This window comes from Protopterus annectens, chromosome 5.part1 (genome assembly GCF_019279795.1).
Source record: "Protopterus annectens isolate FY-2018-M chromosome 5.part1, PAN1.0, whole genome shotgun sequence".
In the NCBI taxonomy this organism is placed as follows: domain Eukaryota; kingdom Metazoa; phylum Chordata; order Ceratodontiformes; family Protopteridae; genus Protopterus; species Protopterus annectens.
In genome coordinates, this window is record NC_056736.1 from 625,868,021 (window position 1) to 625,891,618 (window position 23,598).

At 37.8% G+C, this 23,598-nt stretch overlaps 1 protein-coding gene across 1 annotated transcript in view; it reads right to left on the reverse strand.

Moving 5' to 3' along the window:
• LOC122803568 (WD repeat-containing protein 49-like) overlaps positions 1-23,598 on the reverse strand; it is a 1,120,011-nt gene that overhangs the window by 510,074 nt on the left and 586,339 nt on the right. Inside the window, exon 15 of the mRNA XM_044073240.1 lies at positions 16,664-16,815. Within this exon, the coding sequence (XP_043929175.1) occupies positions 16,664-16,815 (152 nt within the window). The remainder of the gene's footprint in view (positions 1-16,663; positions 16,816-23,598) is intronic.

The following is a 23,598-nucleotide window of genomic DNA, read 5'->3' on the forward strand; positions in this document are numbered from 1 at the left end:
CTTATGGAAACACCTGAACTCAGTGCCCTTGAGGTTCCTTCCACTACATATGAGATTAACCTCATGGACGAATTGGATATGGACTGTAGGGTCATCAGCTGGGAAGTGACAGATGCCTAAACCTAATCAGAAACAGCATCCAAGAGGGTATTTGGCAACCCCTTGATCAAATCCCTCTGTAGTCTAGTAAAGTGTGCTGAAGCATAGACATGCTTCCCAAATCTGTCCATCACCTGTGACTCGGCTGGGGGGATGAACAGTGAAAATTTCCTCAGCTAGTTCCTTCTTGGTGGCTGCTGCAGTGATCATGGCATCAATAGGAACTCTCTTCCCACTGCCTATCTACAGCTGGTGCCATTATCCTATCTGCTCTGCAAGGAATGGGCTCTGTGGTGTCTGGATCCTTCCACTCCTGCCGTGAGATCAAGTCAATGAGCTCATCAGTGGGCGGAGTCACCCAGGAGGTAGAGGCTCCAGTACCAGTAGAACAGACTCCTCAGATGTAGGGTTGCTGGATGTCCAACCACCTCTCTGTTTAAGGATCTCTAGGATGTCTCCAAAGAAAACATCTTGAGGAGGTGATCGTGGGGGCCCCTCAAAATCTGTGTCTTCAGTGATGGACTAATCCAGGGAGTCTTAAGTGTTTCCTCTTACATGTCCTGTTCTTAGGGACCTCCCTCTGTGGGGGTGGCCTGGGGAGGTATCAGAAGAGGAGATTACAATTCTCTGGATGGTAGCTTGGGGTTTTGGTACTGGCTGTCCCCATGGAAGGATATGGTGAAGCTGTGAGCACTGCGACATCATGGCAGAAGATGTAGGATCCAAGGGGGATGGATCCGTCAGAACTGTCGAGGCAGAAAGCACTTTTTGCAGCATAGAAGGCAGAGCTGCTCAGACAGAGAGAGGACATCAGATCCAAGAAAAAAAGCTTCTGAATCATAGGCCTTCCCTGCTCCAAGGGCAAAACCTCCAAGGTGGATGCCAGAGCCAAGCTATCCAGTGCCGAGGCTCTGAGGTGCAGAGATGGCTTTGAAAGCTTCAGAGTTAAATGCAACACATCAGACCTGACAGGTAGACTATGGCTCCAGGAGCTCTCTGGTTCTGATGGGATCTGGACCAGATTGCTCCAGATGACACAGATTCAAAAACTCTGACACTACAGGAGTCAGAGGAGGAATCTGTAAAGGACGAGTAACAGATATATGGATCTCCTAACCCAGAGGAGTAGCACCAGAAGAAACACCAATCTGGCTCTGCACCAAGAGAATCTTCTTCACCAGTCACTCCACATCTTCTTCTGTAAGACCTCTGGAAGAATGAATGGAGCATATGGACGGAGACCTGCATCTTTCTACGAATGGAAAAGGTACCCTGTCAGAAACTGGATCCACTGATGGAGAGTAACTTGTTTTAGGTAGTAATCTGTCAGTCTGAAAGTCAGTTTCGGATTACATTGGATCCAACAAAGTCAGATCCAAAAGCTCTGACATCATCATATCTGACTTAGGAGATGTCGAATCAGTTAATTTTTCTTTAGCTAGATCTTGAATTTTTGTTTTTTTCAGATCTGGGGTTGAGATTGGGTCCTTATGAGACCTCTTTCTTGAGAAGTTCAAAGCTAAGGAGGAGGAAGATGGCTTCAGGGAAGAGGGCTTTGTAGTTTTTGTTTTAGAGGCAGAAGAACCCTTCGATATAGCCTCTCCAAATGAAGAAGAAAGAAGACCTTTCAATATCAGTTTATTTCTTCATTCTACTAATATGTGGGGATTAAAGTCACAACCTCTTGTAAATGGAGAGGACCTAAACAATAGACACAAAGTGTGTGAGCATCAGAAAGTGGCAGCTTGTGCCCATTCTTTGTACATTTTTTAAAGCCTGCCAGTTTATCCACCTTCAGTAATCAAATAACCATTAACAATATAGTACAACAGTGAAGAAAAGTTTTTTTTAGATAAGGAAATAAGAGAAAAAAAGAGAAAAGAGATGGAAACACCAGAAATGGTAAATAAGCTATGACAATGTTGTAGAGGGAAGGAAAATACTAACAATAGTATCTAAGAGGTACAAAAGAAATGTACGAATAACAGAAGAAAATTTTAAAAATTGCAAGCAACAACAGGACATTTATAAATGAGGGTAATGGATAGAAACAGAAAAGTTTTTTTAAGTAAGGAATTGAAAAAATATGACACTTAGATGAATGCTTGAGAGAGATGGAAGACCCCTTCTTTTGCTTGAAGTGGCAAAAAAGATCTGAGGTAATTGGGGTTGGTGCACTGTGAGTAAGGAAGAAGCTCAAGAGTTTTTGGTGGCCATGAGCTTTTGCAATGTCCGAGTCAGATCCAAGGGATCGGATCCGAACCCATCAGTTGAGGACAGAATGAAAATTGACATCAGATCTGCTATTATGGAGCTTAAGAAAAGTTTGGGAGGAATAATTAGCTTTTGGCAGGGAATATTACTTAAAGGTGGGGAATGGAACTTGATTTGCAAAGGTGAGAATATATCTGGGAGACCTAGAAGGAAAATGTAACTAAAGAGGGTAGATTTCTGAAGAACTTTAAGAAAATATTTGGTATGAAAGACATGAATTTAGTAGTAGGAACACAGTATTGCACAGTGTTCCCCAAGGTACAATAACTGGGCTGGACTACAGAGAAATTATATTTTACAGGAACATGTGTATTTAATTAAAAGATTCAACACCCATCCAATGACTATTTCAGATCATGCAGCAATAAAAACTAAGACAAAATGCAGGGTAATTAAGTAAAAAATGAGACACTGGTGCTTTCTCACCTACCTGTTAAAAAGAGAGGAATTTAAAGAATGTGTAGTGGAAATTATTTGAGAGTTACTAGGTAATATAGAAATTTCTTCAGACGTTATTGCTAGTGAGTGGGATAAAATGAATGAAAATGGAGTTTAAAATAGGGTAGAAATAAAAGAAAAAGAGATGTTTAATAAGTAACAGGAATTATTTAGAAGGGCTGATGAAGGTTAAAGTGTTGCAAAATAAGGGGAGTTTCACAGAACAAGAAGAGGTGCAACTGCAGAGTGCTAAAGAGAAAAGGGAGTGTCTGGATAATATGCATGAGTTTAGAAAGATTGCTGTTAAGCAACTGTTTTCTGTTTTTTGATAATAACTCCAGAACACAAAATCTTTTTAGCACAATGACTTAGGCAATATAAAGCAGAAAGGATTCCCAGCAAACATAAGGACCTATACCAGCAAAAATAACCAGGGATCCTGTAGAGGTATTGGAGAAATTTTTGAAATTTTATAAAAATTTGTATAAAGCAGAGAAATATGGAAATCAAGAAAGAGCACTAATGGAGATATTTATGGAAGACTTAAGTCTGTCAAGGTTAGAGGTAGATGAGGCTCAACAAGTAACAGGTAAGATAGGAAGAGATAAGATAAAAATGGTGATGTACAATGAATCTGCAGGAAAGACTCCAGGAATAGATGGCATTCTTGTGGAACTTTGAAATGAGGAGGGAAGAAAGTGATAACGATCTGGAAGGCTTTGTTTAACAGTATTTTAAAAAGGAGGAGAAGCACCAACATCTTGGAAGAAAGCTGCAGTGGCTTTAATACCTGAAGATGGTAAAGAGCTATCCAATCCAGCTTCATATAGATCCCTCACCATATAGACCCATTTCAATTTAAACCATGATTACAAAGTGTTTATGTCTATACTTGTTAAAAGAATGGCAAAGGTGTTGCCAAAATTGATAGACATGGATCAATGTGGCTTTGTGGAGGGGAGGCAAACATTTGGGAACATTAATAGAAAAATGATGATCCAGAGGGAAGCAGAATAATACCGCTGATGTTGGTGGGTCTTGATGCAGTGAAAGCATTTGACAGAGAAAGCTGGGATTTTATGAGTAAAGCAATGGAAGCATTTGCATTCCCTGATACAATAATATGGTTAATTAGGGTTCCTATTACATGATCAAATGCTAGAAATACCGAACACTCATTTGTCAAACCCAAATGCATGAAACCACAGAATATCAAAGGAACGGATCAGCAAATTTTTTCCCAGGGAAAAAAATTGCTGGGCCATTCTCTGGATTTTGCTGTTTTCTTCACTGCAATCTCTGAGTTGGTATATTTAATGTGGAGGGGTGGGGGGGCAAAGCCCCCCACTTTATGTTGCTTGTACATTTTTTTTTTTGGATCAGCAAATTTTTTCCTCTGGGAAAAAAATTTGCTGATCCATTCCTTCAACATTTTGTGGTTTTGTGTATTTGGGTTCGATAATAGACCATTCGCTATTTCTAGCGTTCAATCATATAATATGAACCTATTAATTAGGAGGACATATGAGGGATCGGAGGTGGGAATTAAAGTGTGAGGGTTCCTCTTTAATAAGTTATGTCTGAACAGAGGAACCAGACAGGGATGTCCTCTTTCACCTTTGTTATATGTTTTTTATTTAGAGTCATCAGCAAAGAAAATAAGAAACTCAGAAACAGAAGGATATAACCAGAATGGTACTCAAGACAATTTCACTTTATTTGCAGATAATATTATTTTGCAGCTGACAAATCCAGAAAAAGACATTTCAGTGCTGTGGAACATTTTGAGACAGTTTTAACTCTTTTCATGATATAAAATTAGTGTAGATAAAACATAGGCTATACCCATAAATGATGTACCCACACATGACTTGGTTCAGCAATGCCAGGATTTATGGGGACATGATAAGATGAAATATTTAGGAATATGGATTAAAAGGCTTCTGTTATGGCAGGTCAGGATACGTAGGAAGATACCAAACAAAGGATAATACAAAACTGAGGAACTGGAAGCTCTTGTTTATGGATATGGATTGTAAAATACAAGAAGTGAAAATGTTTATAGTCCCTTTAGTTTTATATACAGGTCAGGCATAATTTTATGAAATAGAGGAGAGGTTATGTACAATAATTAATACAGAGTTAAAAGAATTTATCTGGGAGGAGAAGGTGGCAATGATTAAGTGACATAAGCTGATCTTTCCAATAGAACAAGATGATTTAGAATTATCTGATTTGAAGGGATATTTTAAAGCTACACAATTAAGGCTCATATCTATCTATGGTTTCACTTCATAATCTCGAATTACTGAAATCCCGAATTTCAGTAACCCGAGACTATAAAGTCGAACCATCCACAAAACCAAAACCCACAATCCCGAATCACACAGTCACGAATATACATACGCCATACACCGCATAACACACACACCATTCCACCCGCAGCACACAAACCACACAACCCTGCACTACAGATAACACCCCCCTACTTATATATACCAACTCTGAGGTCGCACATAACATAAAAAAAAAAACCTCACACCACGCCATCCTCCACTCGCTCGCACACAAATACACATCACACATACACAAACACCAACAAATCCAACACTTACACTCAGACTTATACCTCTCTACCCTTACCCACACATACAACGTACAAAAACACACACACTCACTCACCTGCAGTTTCAGGCACTATAACACTACACGCGATGCACCAGAAATGCAGAAGTACGGATTCCAGATATTCGAATTCGCTCTTATGCACTTTCGGCATTCTGGTTTTAGGCTTCATGGTCCGGAATTACTGAAATTCGAAATTTCAGTAATTTGAGATTCTTAAGTGTAACCCTATCTATATATATATATATATATATATATATATATATATATATATATATATATATATATATATATATATATATATATATATATATATATATATATATATATATATATATATATAAACACAAGCAGAAGGTTATAATTCAAAGTGGAAAGAGATTATGATGAAGCAGGGGGGAAATGCAAGAAAGGAGAAAGTGGGATTTTGGATGTAGATCCTTGATGAGAATAACAATGTCCATACAGAATACTGTATTCATAAAATAGCAGAAATTATTCTAAGAACTAAGCCAACATGAGGATAGAGAAAGGAGATTTTGCTGATAATGACGATTGCAAGTAGGGGTACAGAAAATAGGTAAGAGGGGTCTGGAATTTACTGGGGAAAACTGGTAAATGAATCAAGGTATTGGGAGCAAATAACTAAACAGATAAGGGTAATAGAGTGAGATGAGGCCAAGAATACCTTTGGACTACAGTCCACAGAATGTCTTCCCTACCCGGGATTGACATTAAAGTACAGGCAAAGAGAAAGCAATAGGGGAATCCTAAGTGAAATACCTGCTCTGGTAGAGTTTTTAGTAGAATCAAGAACAGAAGCTGCTGTTAAAAAAGGATAATTAGTAGGGCATATAAAATATTGCACGATAACTATAAGAATCAATCAGGGAGGTTAGAACAGATCAGGAAGAGAGACTGGATAAGCAATTTACAAAGAAAAAAATGGGAGGACATACGCATGGCTCCTTATAACATGCAACAAAGTTTAGAAGGTTCAGAATTTTTGCTTGAATGTGTTTGCATAGGTACACAGGTATTTTTATACCCCAATTAGACTACAAAGATTTTTTCCTCAGGTAGATGCCAAATATTGGAGGTGTGATGCAGAAGAAAGAGGTAACTGGGAAGCTATGCTCTGGGAGTGTAATGAGTTGGCAAACATAACAAAAATTCCAGTACATATCTGTCCAAAATATTGGATGAGCAAATGGGTGTAACTAAGGAAATTATTTTTATGAGCTGGGACACAGGATCTGAATTGCCTATTCATAGCAAGGTCTTGTTAAGTTTAATTCTGGTGGCTACCAAAAAGCAATTACTAGAAAATTAAAATAACAGTCGAAACTAACTTTACCTGAAGTACTAAATATTATAACAGAAATAAAATAGCTGGAAGTGGGATCTTTTGAATAGGACAGAGCAGATTACATAAAAAACTGAAACTAAGGGAACAATACATGCAGAACAATGTTCAGGAGGAGAAGCCGGAGGAGTGAGGTTTAAGGGATGGGAGAAAATGAGTAAATTATGTAATGTTGGCCCATTGGCTATAAAAAGAACATATGATGTATAATGCATGTAACTGGAAACATGTTAATATGGTTTGTTTTCATTTATATTGCTATACGTTAGTCTATGTTTTAAGTGGTAATTTAATAAAAGTGTTGAAAAAGTTTAACATTCTTTCATCATATAATTACAGACAATAGGCTTGCCACATACTCTACAGAATGCTTATATTTCCACCAGCCACCAGGCATTACTCAGTATTATGTTCTAACTTCATTATTCCCCACAGAAGTCACAATATACATCACCATGGACTATTTCTGATGGTTCCAATACAATTATTGAGTGATTTAGCTTGCTATTATAAAACACTTTCACCTTGTCATGCCTGTTACATAAAACCCTTTGTAATTACCAAGTAAGTATCTCTGCTACATTTGAAATGGTCCCTTAGCAATACCCCTATATGCATAGAGTCCATAGACTATCGATCCGAGTGACTTCCACCCCCTTCTTTTATCACTCTGCTTGTCCTTTACATATTCTTAACAGTACAAATCCTTTAATCCTAACACATCTCAACCCTTCATTAAGTGATCAGGCCACTTACGCACATTTGTTCTTCATGTATTTGTTTTATGCTGCTTCATTACCAGTGCCTTACACTCATAACATTCAGCCTCCTCCATAATGTTTACTACTCCCCCTATAGTCAGTTTCTATTTAATTTTCCACTTTCTAGTAATTACTTTTTTGCTACTAATATTAATAGTCCAAATAAAGCTCTGATGCTTGTTGATATCTTCTTTTCAGACCAATTTAAGAGCCAAAGCTCTTTCATTAGTTGAATTTATTTCCCCTTACTGTCCTTTAATAAGGTCTCTAAATCATTTTTGAATTCACCCAGAAAATTTCATTCCCAAAATATACAATCCCATGTCCCTTTCTGTCTTTTGTCACATCTCCAGCTCCTCCCATCTGACTGTGAGAGCATTTTGTGAAGCCTCATCAGTGTATAAAAATATTTGTGAAGGCACTTCCTCCCAAATATTATACATATTCTGGCTTGGTTGCTGTTTTAGGGATTAAGAAAATTGCTTTCCATTGTTGGTCTATGAGGTGTTTTTGAATTACCTTAAAGCAGACGCATTAAAGCTTTCCTAGCTGATCATTTGTCTGTCTGTTCCCTAACCTCTTGATACGCTCTAGTGAGTAACTTTATTTTATTTGGATAACTTGTTCTAGCTTCTGTTAGGTATTGCATCATATTGGGCTTTTAATCACACCTTTGCTGTGTAATTCCCACATCTCTATCTAATTGTACTAAGCTATAACACAGGAAGCTTTCCCTGCAAGTCAAATTCAATTCTTGGCTTACGTCTTTCCGTTGTTTTAATCCATTATTTCCATGCACTTGCTGGCAATATATAGGTTGTTTATTTCGTAGTCTCCATACATTTTCTACTCCATTTCATTGTCTTTACTTTACCAGCCTCGGTTCCAGCCTATCAGCAGTATCTGTTTCTTCCATGCCCTTAATTATTTTATATGTAGAATTTGTACAAGAGCTGAATGAAACCCTCTGGGGTAACTTATCCTGACTGATTTTCAGCTGCATCCTAAAATTTCACTGAGTTGGTCTCCTGCTTAAGACGTTATTTGTGTAGCAACATAACTTTCCACTGTGCTGTATAAGTATTGTCCTGGAGCAAATATAGTAGATTTGCTAGTGTAGCCTGAAAATAACCCTATAAGCCCAGCATGGCTACCCCCCCCCCCCTTTGTCTACTGGAGTTTGTAATGTTTACCATTTAACCCTGGCCCATTTTCCTTCCCAGATACATTTCCTCATTTCTCTGTTGATATGTTGCCATATTTCCTTAACTAGGGTGCCGAAATATGCTTACCCAACATATAGAATTAACATGACCAAGGATATTTTTATACCTTGAATCTTGTAATCCAGGTCCATATACATCATGCACCATAGTTTTAACTTCTTTAATGTTTCCTCGCATGTTTCTTTAGCTACTTGTTGCGCATTACAAATTAACCATACTCCTAAGTATTTCATCCTTTCGTGCCCCCAAAGAAATGGATATTTTGCACCAGGGTATGTATAGGTGTGCAGTTCATAGTTATTGTTTTGGTTTTTATTGTGTTTGTTCTATACCTAGATCTATACCCAGATATGTTACTATACTTATCCAATATTTTAAACAATATTTCCAAGTTGCTTTCACCATTAATCAAGTACAGTATTACACTGTCAGCAAATAATGCAATCTGGTGCTTTGTCTAACCCCACTTATACCCTGTTCGCCTAAATTGTTTAATTTTTTTTTTATTAGAGATTCCAAGGATAGTGCATACAACAAAGGTGAGAGCAGGCACCCTTGCCTAGTTTCTCTTGTCAGTTCAAAACTTGCACTGAATCCTCCATTCACCTTAATTTTGCTTTCGATCCTTAATATAGACTAAAGATAAGGATTACCCATTTCTGTTCCATGACTTTTAAAAAGAAATGACCAAGAAACTCTCTTGAAGACTTTTTCCTGCATCAAGACCCAACAAATTCAGTGGGGGTTTTGCTATTTTTGCATTTTGTAAAATGAGTAATTTTCAGAATATTATCAAATGTTTGCTTACCTTTTTACAAAACCACACTGATATTTTTTTAAACTCCCCCATTAATTCCCCAAGACTTTTAGCCAATATTTTATTACCATGGTTTAAGATTGATAGAGGCCAGAAGGACTCTAGTAGAGTGTGATCTTTACCTGTTTTTTGTATTACTGCTATGGTAGTCTCTTTCCATGAGGAAGAAAGTCCTCCTCCCTCCAAAATATCACTGAATATCTGTTTCCATATTTTAACTATTGATTTTTCTTATTTTATCCAGACTTCAAAGGGAATCCCATCAGACCCAGTTTTTTTCACATTTTTAGGGCCCTAACAGTCTCCCCTATCTCCTCTTCCATGATGCAATCAATTTGATTTTCCCTTTCATCTGGCAACAGCTTTGGAAAGTCTAATTCATTGAAATAATCTTGCATGCATTGGATTGCATCTTCCTATTAATTCTCAACCGTACTCCATTTCCTGCATATTCTCAATCTTATGAACTTGCTTAATTTCTCACTTGATCCAGGGTCCCTCATTTTAGTTATGGTAGTTTGAACCTTCTGCTGCCTAAGTCTCAGCACTAACATTTTGACAATTTGTGGCTATTCTCAAAGGACCTTAGTTTTGAGAGTCAGCACATTTATCACAATAGTCATTTAATTGCTTCTTAACCTTACCTAACTCATCCTCTAACACTGGTGAATCTGCCTGGGGTTGTAGCTGTTGGACTTCTTTTATATTTCCCCTTGCCTTTATGTATTTTCCTCTTGAGTCATCCCATATTTTTTGCACTTTTATCTCTATTTGGATCTTTAGTTTTCCCTTACATCTGTCCCACTAATGACATAACTCACCTTTATCCTATGTTAATTCATTTAATCCATCCTGTGAGGTTTCATGTAACCACTTCCTAGTGTGTCCACTCTTGAAAAGATATATGGGATAGTTCCACTGCCCTTCTCTGTAAGGTAGGAGCTGCACCTTCACGGATGGTTCTACTGGTTTTGTATGTAAAATTTGTCAAGTTTTGCCCCTGTATGGTATCTACAGGAGTAATAAGTGCATTTCTTAGCAGTATGACTCTATCAAACTTTACATTTTACAGTATTTGTGTAAGAAAAACCTTTCCTTGTGCACCTTCCACTCTGTTATCCACTGCATTCCAACCATCCTCTATCAGCAGGATTCCAGTTACTACACTTTTCTTTCTCTAACGTTTTTAGTACATAGGAACAGGTAAAGCTTCATGCACTACAAAGAGTTAAGATCGTATCTTTCTGATCATAATCTGGGATGTTGTTTTTGACCTGGATGTCAAGATTCATCTCTTAAGCTTCATTCTCAAGGTGAACTTCACTCTCAAGGTGAACTTCTCACAAAACACTTAACATCCTAGTTAAGATTGGAAGCCTGATTATAATCCTCTATGTTTTATCCAAGGGTTAGTGTTTAAGGCCAACACGACTACTATACTGAACCAGCTAAGAGAAAAGAGGGTTGATTGAAAACATGAGTCAGGTCATGAAAGAGTAAAGTACACAGAAAGAGCAAAATACATTCAGTACTGGGCAGGAATATCAGGACAGAAAGAAAACTGTTTTGCAGAATAAGTAATCCCTGATCAAGATGTTGCCATAAAAAGCACCAGAATATCAGAGTTGATTTCTATTTTATACACTATATGCCACTGTAGACAGGGAAAATAAATGTGCTCATCAGCCTATGTAATAAAAGGGGAATAAATGACTTATCTGAAGCAGTTACACTCATGGACTGTTGCCTTGTAGGACAGACATCTTTATGAAGCTGAATATAAAAAGCTCTGTAATATCAACTAGCTTAAAGAAGGTAGTTGTTGTGTCTTTCGGCTTTTCCTGGTTAGGGGTTGCCACAGCGGAACTCTGGTCTGCTAATGATTGGCAGTTGATTTTTATGTGCTGAGTCGCCAGCCCTAATGCACAACCTTCAATGAAGGTACGCCCATTCACGCATGTCTCAACGCAAAAGATGCTCTAGCTGAGAGTCGAACTGGTCAGCATCTTACTGTGAGGCGACAACGCTACCGCAGCACCACCACCGCAGATATAGCTTAAAGAAGGTAGTAAAACACAAAATCCAAAAGGATCCAAAACTAAAACAAATCCAAGACAGAAGGTCATGAGTGACAACTATTTCATTTGGTAAACCAATTAAAACGAAAACAAATAAATTACATGTATATTAAGCTCTTTCATCCCTTATTGGAACTTCATCAGATATTCTGATGACAAAGGAGCTTATGGGACATAGGAGTATATTTTTTGATGCTGCCAGAGGCTTAAAAATCATACGCAAGGAACAAAAGTCTGCACAAATCTTCCATTTCAGCCCTAGTGTATAGTCAGTCCCCCCTTGCAATTAACTGTTTTGCACAGCAGCTGTCCAATTATTGTCAGATAATAAAATTATCTTTAAAATAGCTGCAATATCATGGCTGCTGCTCCTGGTTTGAAGAACACGCCACAGGCAGATGTTTGCACACACAGTGTACAGATGTAGAAGAGTGGCATCTGCTGCAGGTACAATTAGAATCCAAATGAATATTTTATAACTGTTTACATTATCAGGGCCTTTAAACTAAGTGCTTGTTTTCTACAATTATTCTACCTTCATGTCATTTTGACCGCATTACAAATTAATGTAAATTTGCATTGCTACTACTCATACCGTCTGACATGTAAGTCCTGGCCACAGTGTTTTAAATATCATAGACACAAACTGCAATTGACTTTTACATGCTGGATTCTACAGGCAGATTCTGTGCACTTAATTTCACATTTTTGGGCTTTGTGTTTACTTCTCAAAACACTGGGGAGCTGAATTTCCTGCATATTACAAAGGGATGTACTGAGGCAATGCAAAAACTAGCATCCACTGATTTGTATCATCAAAGGGTCTGGTATGGAGCCATATGATCAGGAAGTGAGTAGGTATTCACACGGAGATCCAGCATCAATGGCAGCAAAATTAAACTTACATTTTTTTGTTCAAAGTATGAGTGATTTTTATTGCGGGTCAAAAAAAAAAAAAAAAAAGAATGTAAATGGAATAACTAAACAGCACCAAACAGCGAAGTAAAAAAAAACAAGATTTTAAAATAAGTTGTCATTTGTACGTGCTCATGCTCTTTAAAACAAATAAAGGAGAGTTGCAAAGACTGCTGGGTCAGTTGCTTGGAAAGGCAGTGATGACAGCTAAATCACTAATGTTTCTAGGTGATGGCAATGTAATACAGCTAACAGAAAATGAACAGGTCATTAGTAAATATGACAATTACCGTGACTAAAATATCAATACCTAGAAAACAGAACCTAATATAAAATTAACAAAGTGTTGATTGGTGATACTGTGAAGAGAGAAAGTAGAATTACAAAGCAGTTAACCTAGCAGTACCAGTGAACAAAGACTGAACACTTGAGCTTCAACTGCCTCATGTTCAACTCATCGATCATTGCAGTTCCTCCATATGAAATCACTGTCTGCAAGCTGTGCCTGAAGTGATTCCTTTTTGGGGGGAATTTCCACCTTTTTTGAGTTGGGGTGACTGTGGAGTTGGTATATACACATTTGGGGAGGTGTGGGCCCCCCATATTGGGTATTTTTTAGCATTTGCTTTTGTCCACTAATAGTGGAAGCTTGCAAAGTAATACTCTTTGCATTCGTGTACATTTAGATGTCTGCCATTATACAAACATAAGAAAAATGTCTAATGAAGTTTGATTTAAAACAAACCTCAGAGTACAGAGTAATCCGTAGCTACAGCCTTTAGGCAGCTGCAGTATTTTGTCTCTAGTGCCATCTGTGATTACAATGTACAAAACAAATTTTGTCCTCTATGTCAAGGACTTATTACAGATAAGAGATTTGTTAGATCAGGGCTGATCTCCAGAACTGACACACTGAGAACAAGGATACGAAAACGAAACATTTTCAACATTTAAAGTTTCATCTGAGTATTTCTTAAGGATGGACAGGTGACACAATGTGTACTAGATGACAGAATTTAAATGGTCAAAATTATGGAATAAATTTGTATGTTTTTACTGTATTGGTTAAAGTCCAAGCTTTACACATTAAATATGCTATTAATAACTGATAAGGCGAATTTAGCAAATGCACTGCTGAATGAGGTTGTACATTGAATTATGGTTGAAAATACTATTACAGACCAAAGCTGTGGAATAAGTATGCTGGTTTCTTTACTGAAGTTTGATTTGTGAATTATTGCATGACTGGATTCCGTTCATATGTAATTATATAACTGTTATAGAGATATAAAAAAATCATTTTCACATTTGCTTCTAGATGGTGGTGTACCACAATGTTTCATCATGGGCACCATTATTTTCACTATATATCTGCACCTGAGTGATCTCATTAGGTGAGATGTCCGCAGTATCACTGATATGCTGATGACACACAGCTACATCCTTCTTTCAAAGATTCCTTGTTGGCTCTGAATTTTTTTTACAGGTGACCTTGACATTGTCTGCTCAATGTCAGCAGAGCCAGCACAATTGCTGTGGGTATTCAGTCGACTCCCAGAGACTCAAAGTGTTTCACCTCTGAAAGTGTACATAACCTATGAGGCAGAAATGCTTGCCATTATGTATATGGTATGTGATCTTAGGCTTAGCCTTCATGGCAGGCTGACAATTGAAGACAAGCTGTCAGCTATCATAAATTCTGCTTGCTTTAATCTAAGTAACATTTTCCACATAAAACATCTTTCACCGTCTGAGGATCTGGTTGTAATCATGCATGCCTTTGTTTCTTCTCAACTGGACACAACAATTGCCAAAACTTTGGGCTCCTAGACTATGAATGCAACCATCTCCAGTCACTGCAAAGCTCTACTGCCCACTTATTGTCTTATATTCCTCATTACGACCATGTTACACCACAACTTCAGAGTTTACATTGGCTATCAGTATGGTCCCATATCTCCTTTTATGTTCTAATCCTTGTTTATTTAGCCCTACACACCATGGTCTTTGCTCTGTTCTAAAGCTGTGGCATGAATCCTCTGGGACTCTTTTTTTGGCTTTCAGCTTCTGCACCTTTAGAACTTGTGGCCGATGTGGTTTTGCAAAGCACTACAGCACAGTGCCTTTAAAATCTCATTTAACACACATCTATCGACTTACCTTTAATTTAATTTATATTGATTAATTAAGTAATTTATTTAGCCAATATATTGCTTAAGAGACTGACTTACGTTCCTCGCCTGAGTTTAGTCAACAGCTTGCCTCACTGATTTTTGTTATATGACTCATGTTCTACAGTTCATTCCATGCTTACTTTCATGAGCTTTTCTTGTTTTCCTGGTTAGTTAATATGCAGTGTAATGAACCTGTACACTGTACTTTTACATATGTTGGTTAGGTAAAAGTGCAAATTAGGGAATTGTATGTTCATTATTTTTAGACTACATTGAGCCTAATATGTCTAATAAATATTTTCTAATGTTTCCTGACAGTTTTGTGCACAGTATTAAAGCCTTGAGTTACTGTTGAGCTGTATGATGTAATCCTGGGCTTGATTCTTTCAGTTTTACATGTGTCCACTGTGGGACTCTTATTAAGTCACTCGTACTGTTGAGCTGTATGATGTAATCCTGGGCTTGATTCTTTCAGTTTTACATGTGTCCACTGTGGGACTCTTATTAAGTCACTCGTACTGTTGAGCTGTATGATGTAATCCTGGGCTTGATTCTTTCAGTTTTACATGTGTCCACTGTGGGACTCTTATTAAGTCACTCGTACTGTTGAGCTGGAGGGCTTGATTCTTTCAGTTTTACATGTGTCCACTGTGGGACTCTTATTAAGTCACTCGTACTGTTGAGCTGTATGATGTAATCCTGGGCTTGATTCTTTCAGTTTTACATGTGTCCACTGTGGGACTCTTATTAAGTCACTCGTACTGTTGAGCTGTATGATGTAATCCTGGGCTTGATTCTTTCAGTTTTACATGTGTCCACTGTGGGACTCTTATTAAGTCACTCGTACTGTTGAGCTGTATGATGTAATCCTGGGCTTGATTCTTTCAGTTTTACATGTGTCCACTGTGGGACTCTTATTAAGTCACTCGTACTGTTGAGCTGCATGATGTAATCCTGGGCTGTATGATGTAATCCTGGGCTTGATTCTTTCAGTTTTACATGTGTCCACTGTGGGACTCTTATTAAGTCACTCGTACTGTTGAGCTGTATGATGTAATCCTGGGCTTGATTCTTTCAGTTTTACATGTGTCCACTGTGGGACTCTTATTAAGTCACTCGTACTGTTGAGCTGTATGATGTAATCCTGGGCTTGATTCTTTCAGTTTTACATGTGTCCACTGTGGGACTCTTATTAAGTCACTCGTACTGTTGAGCTGTATGATGTAATCCTGGGCTTGATTCTTTCAGTTTTACATGTGTCCACTGTGGGACTCTTATTAAGTCACTCGTACTGTTGAGCTGTATGATGTAATCCTGGGCTTGATTCTTTTAGTTTTACATGTGTCCACTGTGGGACTCTTATTAAGTCACTCGTACTGTTGAGCTGTATGATGTAATCCTGGGCTTGATTCTTTCAGTTTTACATGTGTCCACTGTGGGAATCTTATTAAGTCACTTGCCCAAACAGTACTTCTAGGTTGTCACTGAAAAGTGTCAGTTGCACCTAATGGATTTTCCTGACTAATGAATAAAAATAAAAATAAAATAATAGCTGTAGTCACATATTAAAAGTGTACACTGCATTATGCTCACCTTCCTTAGTGCCTTCTTAAATATGCAATAGCTTTTCCAAAATAATGCTCACATGTAAACATTGTCAAAATTATCTTGGTCAAGTCATTGTCCTTAAACAGCATTTGCAGATAAATTAATTTCCGTCCATATTAAGGACATTCAGAGCTAGTCTGAATGTGGCAGAGATATTAAAAAAAAGAAGTAAATGCCTAACAAACTATACAGTACATCAACGTTAACACTTCTTATTGAAACTGATATTCAGAAAACTTTTCTTTTACATAAAATGCTAGGTGATGACTAAATTGTACTTACTTTATCTTTAGTGACAGGAGAGCAATGGAATCTGTTGCAATGCAAAGTGCTTTGACACCTGGCGCATAATGGCACGCTGTGATGTCTCCTCTAATCCTGCTAGCTTTTGGATTGGCTGTAAACAAACAAGTCTGGTCTTGAATGTCCCAGATCTGAAAGGAAGACACAGTGATATGCATTAAATGAAGTACTCCAAAGCTTTCATTAAGTGTATTACAGATTTACAATATTTCAGAAAATACATGGCCAGGTGGAAGCAGTGTGGGTTATCAAACATTCATTACACTGAACAGTTTGCAAATCAGCATTTCCATAAAAAAAAAAAAAAAAAAAGGCTGACATCAAAAATGCTGACATGTGACAAATGCACAGTGGCAAATGGGATTTTGCCCTTTCCCCATTGTTGTCCAGTCTTCGAGCTGGTATATACAATTAACAGGAAATTTTTCAATTGAGTGATTTTTGAGTAATTGTGGTCAGTGTAGTGTAGGGTGATGCAGTGGGGTGGAAATTTACTGAAATAATAATCATCCAATCAAACTGTATAATGCATGGTTTATGGCCTTTATTTATTCATTAAGAAAAGAAAGTCTGGTTCAGCACTAGTCACATGTATCCTATTCTGTGAAGTAAGAATGAAAAGAATCACTATCAGACTGACAAAGAAACTGTAACTACATGCTACAGTGTCATATGCTACAGTGTCTCACTAAAGACAGACATTAAATAATTCTGTTAACTTTTCTCACTTCTCTGATTAAAGGTAGATCCTTCCATTACTATACAGTTTGTTCTTCTCAACCCGCAAGTCTCCTTTCAGCTTGAGTATGCAAATATCTCCAACTTATTAACGCATAACATGACAGTAAGCTTAAAAAGTGTTCATTCACCAAGCTGAATACTTCCTGCTTTTGTCTAGAGCTCCAAAATCCTGTAATCTCTAATAAATAAAGTATGCTGTTTTATCCACTTGTCTCCCTCTTCTGAACACCAGGGCATCCCTCTTCATAAACCAAAGCGCCTGCATCCTTACTATACATATACCTTTGCTTCAGCTGTAACTATCAGGGTATTTCTCCTCAGTTTTAACCCCCCCTTCTAGTTTATTTTCTTTTAAACTAACTAGCTCATCTTGTTAAAACCTTTCATCCATTCTCTGGTTTGCACCTTAATTTAACCATTCCTTAAATAACAAGTTTTTCACTGGGAGCAGGGCTTTCCTTCACCTGGACCAATGACAATAAATCTCGTATACTCACATTTAACATATATCAGATCACCGCAGCTGTAAGAGTAAGACACAAAGTACATGTAATTCACTCTGACCTTTTAGTTACCTCCTAAAACTAGCCAGTTGTTGGCGGTGTCATCTTAAGGGCAAGAAAGTTGGGTTAAACATACATTTACAGAGGAAAATAAACACACATGAAGGCAATCAATCTGGTTATAAACAGAAGAGAGAACAACCCTTGTTTCCTCCTTTATTATAAAACACATGGTCACATGACCTCTCTTGACCTCTCCACACCAACGACGTCAGTGTAAGAACACACATACGATCATTCACTCTCTTTTATTATCAGCCAACACCCCCACTTGCTCTTACGCTGTGTACAAATACATTTTAAGAACATATTTTGCATAACTCTTCCTTCACATTCCAAATACGTAATACATGAACCTTTCAATTTTCGAATTTGTAGCAGGTCTAGTAGAGATATCTGCAACCATGTCCATTGTCAATAGCAATATTCAAGACTTATTTTGTCACCATTAAGTGCTGATCTAACAAAATGATACTTAATGTCAACATGTTTACATCCCTGTCGGAGTACTGGATTCTTCAACAAAGCGATCGCTCCTTGATTGCCCTCAGATATTGTTACTGGCACATACTTGCACTCTCCATCCATTCCACTCACCAGCTGCACAAGGTACAAACTCTCCTGTGTTGTTGCTGCCAATGCCATGTACTCTGCCTCACATGTAGATAAAGCCACCGTTTGTTGTTTCTTTGATTTCCATGAAACAATAGGCCCGTCCCTATTGAGGCTAAAGCAATAACTTGTACTACTCCTATTGTTTTGATCTGTTGCCCAATCTGCATCACTGTATGCTACAAGCTGAAGTTTCTCTTCACGTTTCTTGTAACACAGCTCTCTGTCCAATGTACCTTTTAAGTACCTTAACACATGTTTGGCTAGTGTTAAATAAGATTAACTTGGTTTTGACAAATATTGTGAAAGTTTACTTACAATCCAGCTAAGATCAGGTCTCGTGCTTGTCATAACATATATCAAACTATCCACAAGCTCACGATATTTTCTTGGATCGGTAGATTCATTGTCACATTCAAAGTTTGTTTTTTGTTCAGAAGGGGTACTTCTTACTTTACAATTAGACATACCTAATTTCTCAAGAATTTTTGTGATGTACCACTTTTGGTTCATCTTTACTTCACCACTATTCTGGGTAAATTCAATGCCTAGAAAATGTCTTAGCTTTCCCAGATCTTTCATTTTAAATTTAGATTTGAGCATTTCTTTTACATCGTTCAGTGATTCATTGTCACTAGCTGCTATAATGAGATCATCAACCCATATAATTAGGACTGTTTTCTCATTTTCAGCCTGTCTAGTGTATACACAGTGGTCTGCAGGGTTTTGGATAAATCTATTTTCACAAAGATAATCGTGCAACATTTTGTTCCAGTTACGCCCTGATTGTTTCAATCCGTACAATGACTTATTCAGTTTACAAACCAATTTTTCATCATTATTTTTCAAAACCTTCAGGTTGCTCCATATACACCTTACAGTCAATAGGAGCATGTAAATAGGCCGTTTGTACATCCATCAGGTGCAATTCCAAATCGTATTGAGCTGCCATCTGCATTAGACTTCGTACAGATGTCATACTTGCAGTTGGTGCAAATGTTTCATTATAGTCTATACCAGCAACTTGACTGTAGCCTTTAGCCACATATCTAGCTTTGTAAGCCTCAGTATTATCTGCATTGTCTTTTACAGTGAAAACCCACCTACCCCCCACTGCATTTTTATCTTCTGGCAGTGTGATAAGTGTAAATGTGTTGTTTTCCTTTAAAGACTTAAGTTCCTCCTTCATAGCTTTAACCCACTTCTCCGAGTTAGACGAAGTCATGGCCTCTTTAAAGCTCTGCGGTGTGTTGCATATTAGTCTATAACAATAGTCAACATTAACTGTCACATAATCGTCGTTTTCAACTTTACACTCATAGTCCAAGTATGCAGGTGTTTTTTTCTCTCTTTTAGAGTAGTGTGTATCCTGCCTTTCCTCTTCTTGCCTTATTTTTGTGTCTCCATCATTTATTATAGATTCAGTGTGATTCACTTGTATTTATTTTGTGATTTGACTGTCAGCTTTTGATTCTGACTTAACATGCACACTTCTGGTATCAAAATCTTCATCTATCACTTCTGGTTCTGTCTGAATCTGGCATTCAGCTACATTCTTAGTAATGAACTTGACTAACCTGTGTTTAAGGACCCTTCCTGTCTGTGGATAATAGACCAGATATGATGGGCTGTTTTTATCATATCCAACAAAAATCCCCTTGTCACATCTTGGGTCTAACTTCTTTTTATTTTGTCTGTATGCATCGCACACTGATCCAAATTCTCTCATCCTTGAAAGATCTGGTTTCTTTTCTGTTAGCATGAAAAATGGGGTCTGCCCCACACATTTGTTATAACATCTGTTGCGAATAAAAGCAGCAATCATTACTGCATATGTCCACAACTCTTTAGGTAGGTCACTTTCTATCAACATACACCTTGCCATTTCAAACAGTGTTCTTCAGTTGCTCTCTGCTGTCCTATTCTGATGGGGTGAGTAAGGTGCTGATGTTTCGTGTCTTATAACATTTTTACTCAGTAGTGACAGAAAGTCTTTTAACATGAACTCAGTGCCATTATCTGATCTGATACACTTTACCCTTCCATAAGGGGCTGAATCTGCAATAAACTTTTCAGTCGCCTTGACTGTGTCACTCTTGGCTTTCAGAAAGTAGACAGATATTACACCTGAGTAGTCATCAGTAAATGCTAAAGTGTACTTAAAGCCATATTCTGCTGCTGGCTCAGTTGGGCCTGCCAAATCAGTATGGACTACTTTAAATACAGTTTTTGCTCTTGCATCTGGTTCTCTGTTTCTGCTCTGGACAAATTTCCCTTGCATACAGGTTTCACAGTCTAGGTTAGATCTCTCAACTTTACCTTTAATTTTCATACCTTTTACCACCTTTTCTAATTTTGATACATCTTCAAAATTACAGTGACCAAGCATTTTATGCCATGCTTGAGTGTCATAACAGCTCTGAGAGGCATCATAATATATCACACCTTCGTTTTCTTCATCATATGTGTCTAAGTAATAGAGTCTATCATACTCAATTATGTTAAACCTGGTGCTGTTTTTATAGATGAGTTGGTCCTTTCCTTGTTTAAAGTTGATCGAGGCCCCCTTGGACGTTGCTGCCTTAACAGAAAAAATGTTTTGTGGATACGTAGGGATATACAGCGCCCGAGTCATCATCACCTTTATTTGTGCCCCTCTGTGTTTAGCAGCCATACCTCCACATTACCTCTCTTCTGTGCGACCCCACAGGTTCTAGTCCTGTCAGCTAATTCCACAATGTGCTCCTTCGGTTGGAAAGTTGCATCAAAGTGTTTAAACTTTTTCAGGTCGTTAATTATGTGTGGCATGGTGCCAGTGTCTATCATTAATCCTTTCTGCTTTAATTCACGAATCTGATGCTCATTTATTCTGAAGACAAATGTGTGATCATCCACATCAGTTGCTTGTTTCACATTATCTTTCTTCTTTCATCTACAGTTACTGTCCCTGTGGCTGGAGTTTTTGCACAAACTACACCACTGTCTCTGCCCTTTATATTCCCTCCGACATTCTCGTGACTTGTGTCCCTTTTGGCCACAGCTATAGAATATAATCTCTGCTTTTACTCTTTCCCCAAGGCCACTCACTTTCATCACATTATCATTACTTACGTTGGCATTAAATTGCTCGGTATGTTCATAGCTTCTCAACCTTGTTTTGAACTCACCAAAGATCAACTTATCATCTTCTTGTGTGATGTGGACTGCAAATGGTTTAAATGTTTCAGGCAATCCTTTCAGAATCATTGCAATTAGTAATCCACAACTGAGATTCTCCCCAGTATTTCTAAGCGCCGTAATGGCCGTTTCAGCCCTAATAATATAGTCTGTGACACTTTCCCTGGCAGCCTTCTGGAGGCTTGTTAATTCTGTGTATAGGCTAATTACCTGTGGATTCCCTTTCCCAGCATAATGGTCTCTCAGGATCTGACATGCTTGTATACCGTTGTCTGCAGCTTCTCTCATGACGAGGGACAAACTTTTGTCATCTAAGAACTGTATTAGTTCTGCATAAGCCTCCTCATTTTTCTCAGCGTCATCTTCCTCCTCATTCTCGTCATCCTCTGCATCCTGCTGCACATTTCGCAAAATGGCGTCTTTCAGCCCTAGCAAGTGCAGGTGTTCCAGAAACTTTGTTTCTCACAACTCGTAATTCTTTTCATCTCTGTCAAAACATAGTCTATGTCATCGGCTTCCTACTTCCCTCCTGGGCCCATAACCTGTTGGCTGTGTCATCTTAAGGGCAAGAAAGTCGGGTTAAACATACATTTACAGAGGAAAATATACGCACATGAAGCAAACGAAAGAGGGGAACATCCCTCCCTTCCTCCTTTATTATAAAGCACATGGTCACATGACCTCTCTTGACCTCTCCACACTGACGATGTCAGTGTAAGAGCACACACACGATCATTCACTCTCTTTTATTATTATCAGCCAACACCACTAGTATTACTAAACCAATTCCATTAGAGTTTTTTTTTTGGGGGGGGGTTACTATCAAGTCTGTCCACTTTTAGTTTTAAAAGATTCTTCTAAATGTTTACTGTATATGCAGACAATTTCTTTTCTGCATCAACTATATTTATTTTGTTAACTTTAGTTGCCTTCCCATCCTCTTTAATAGCAAATTGCAAATCTCACTAGCTGTAGCTATATAAAACTGCCTAGATCTGTACCAATTAATAAAAAAAAACAAGTGCACATGTTGATTAACTACCTTAACATCCACAAAGCACAAACAAAAGGTAATTTCTGAAATCCAGAATATTAAATCTGTGTAGGTTTGTGTATTAAATTAGCATATGAACTACACCATAAATATGTAGTATGAATGAAGACAGATATTAATCAATTACAATTTCATTACAGGAGGTCAGCCAAGCTATTCTGCAGGGCTGTATCTGCCTCTTCCAGGTCAGGCTTTTCTCATTTATTGTTGTATTCAGCCAAGTTAAAGATAAGAAGTTGGATAACGAATTTCCCAAAAAAGGAAAACGTGTAACACAACTTTAATGTATATAACATCAAACATCCATTTGAATAAAAGTCACGCTATCAACAAATAACAGTTACATACTGTACATGATGATTTATGAAAAGGCCTTCTTCTGTGGGTAAATGGTGGGATATCCTCTTTTGATAACCTCACTCAGTACAGTCCTGAAAATTCTCTAGATGATACACTCAGAGGAGTTCATGCTTCCTGCTGGCCTGTGTCCCACTATGTGAGAACGGGTACATGAGAGTGTGTGCATTCCCTCCACACTACCCAGTTCAGTCCTTGTGCACTAAGCACAGCTGAAAAGATAAACATAAATAGAAAGCTGCATACTTGCCTAAATTACAGAAAAATCTATCCAAAGATGTTGAATGGAGAGGTCATCTGTATACAGTACACAGCTTTGCACCACATTGTACATTAGTACACCGAAACGAGAGTTCATCTGTATACAGTACACAGCCTTGCACCACATTGTACATTAGTACACCGAAAGG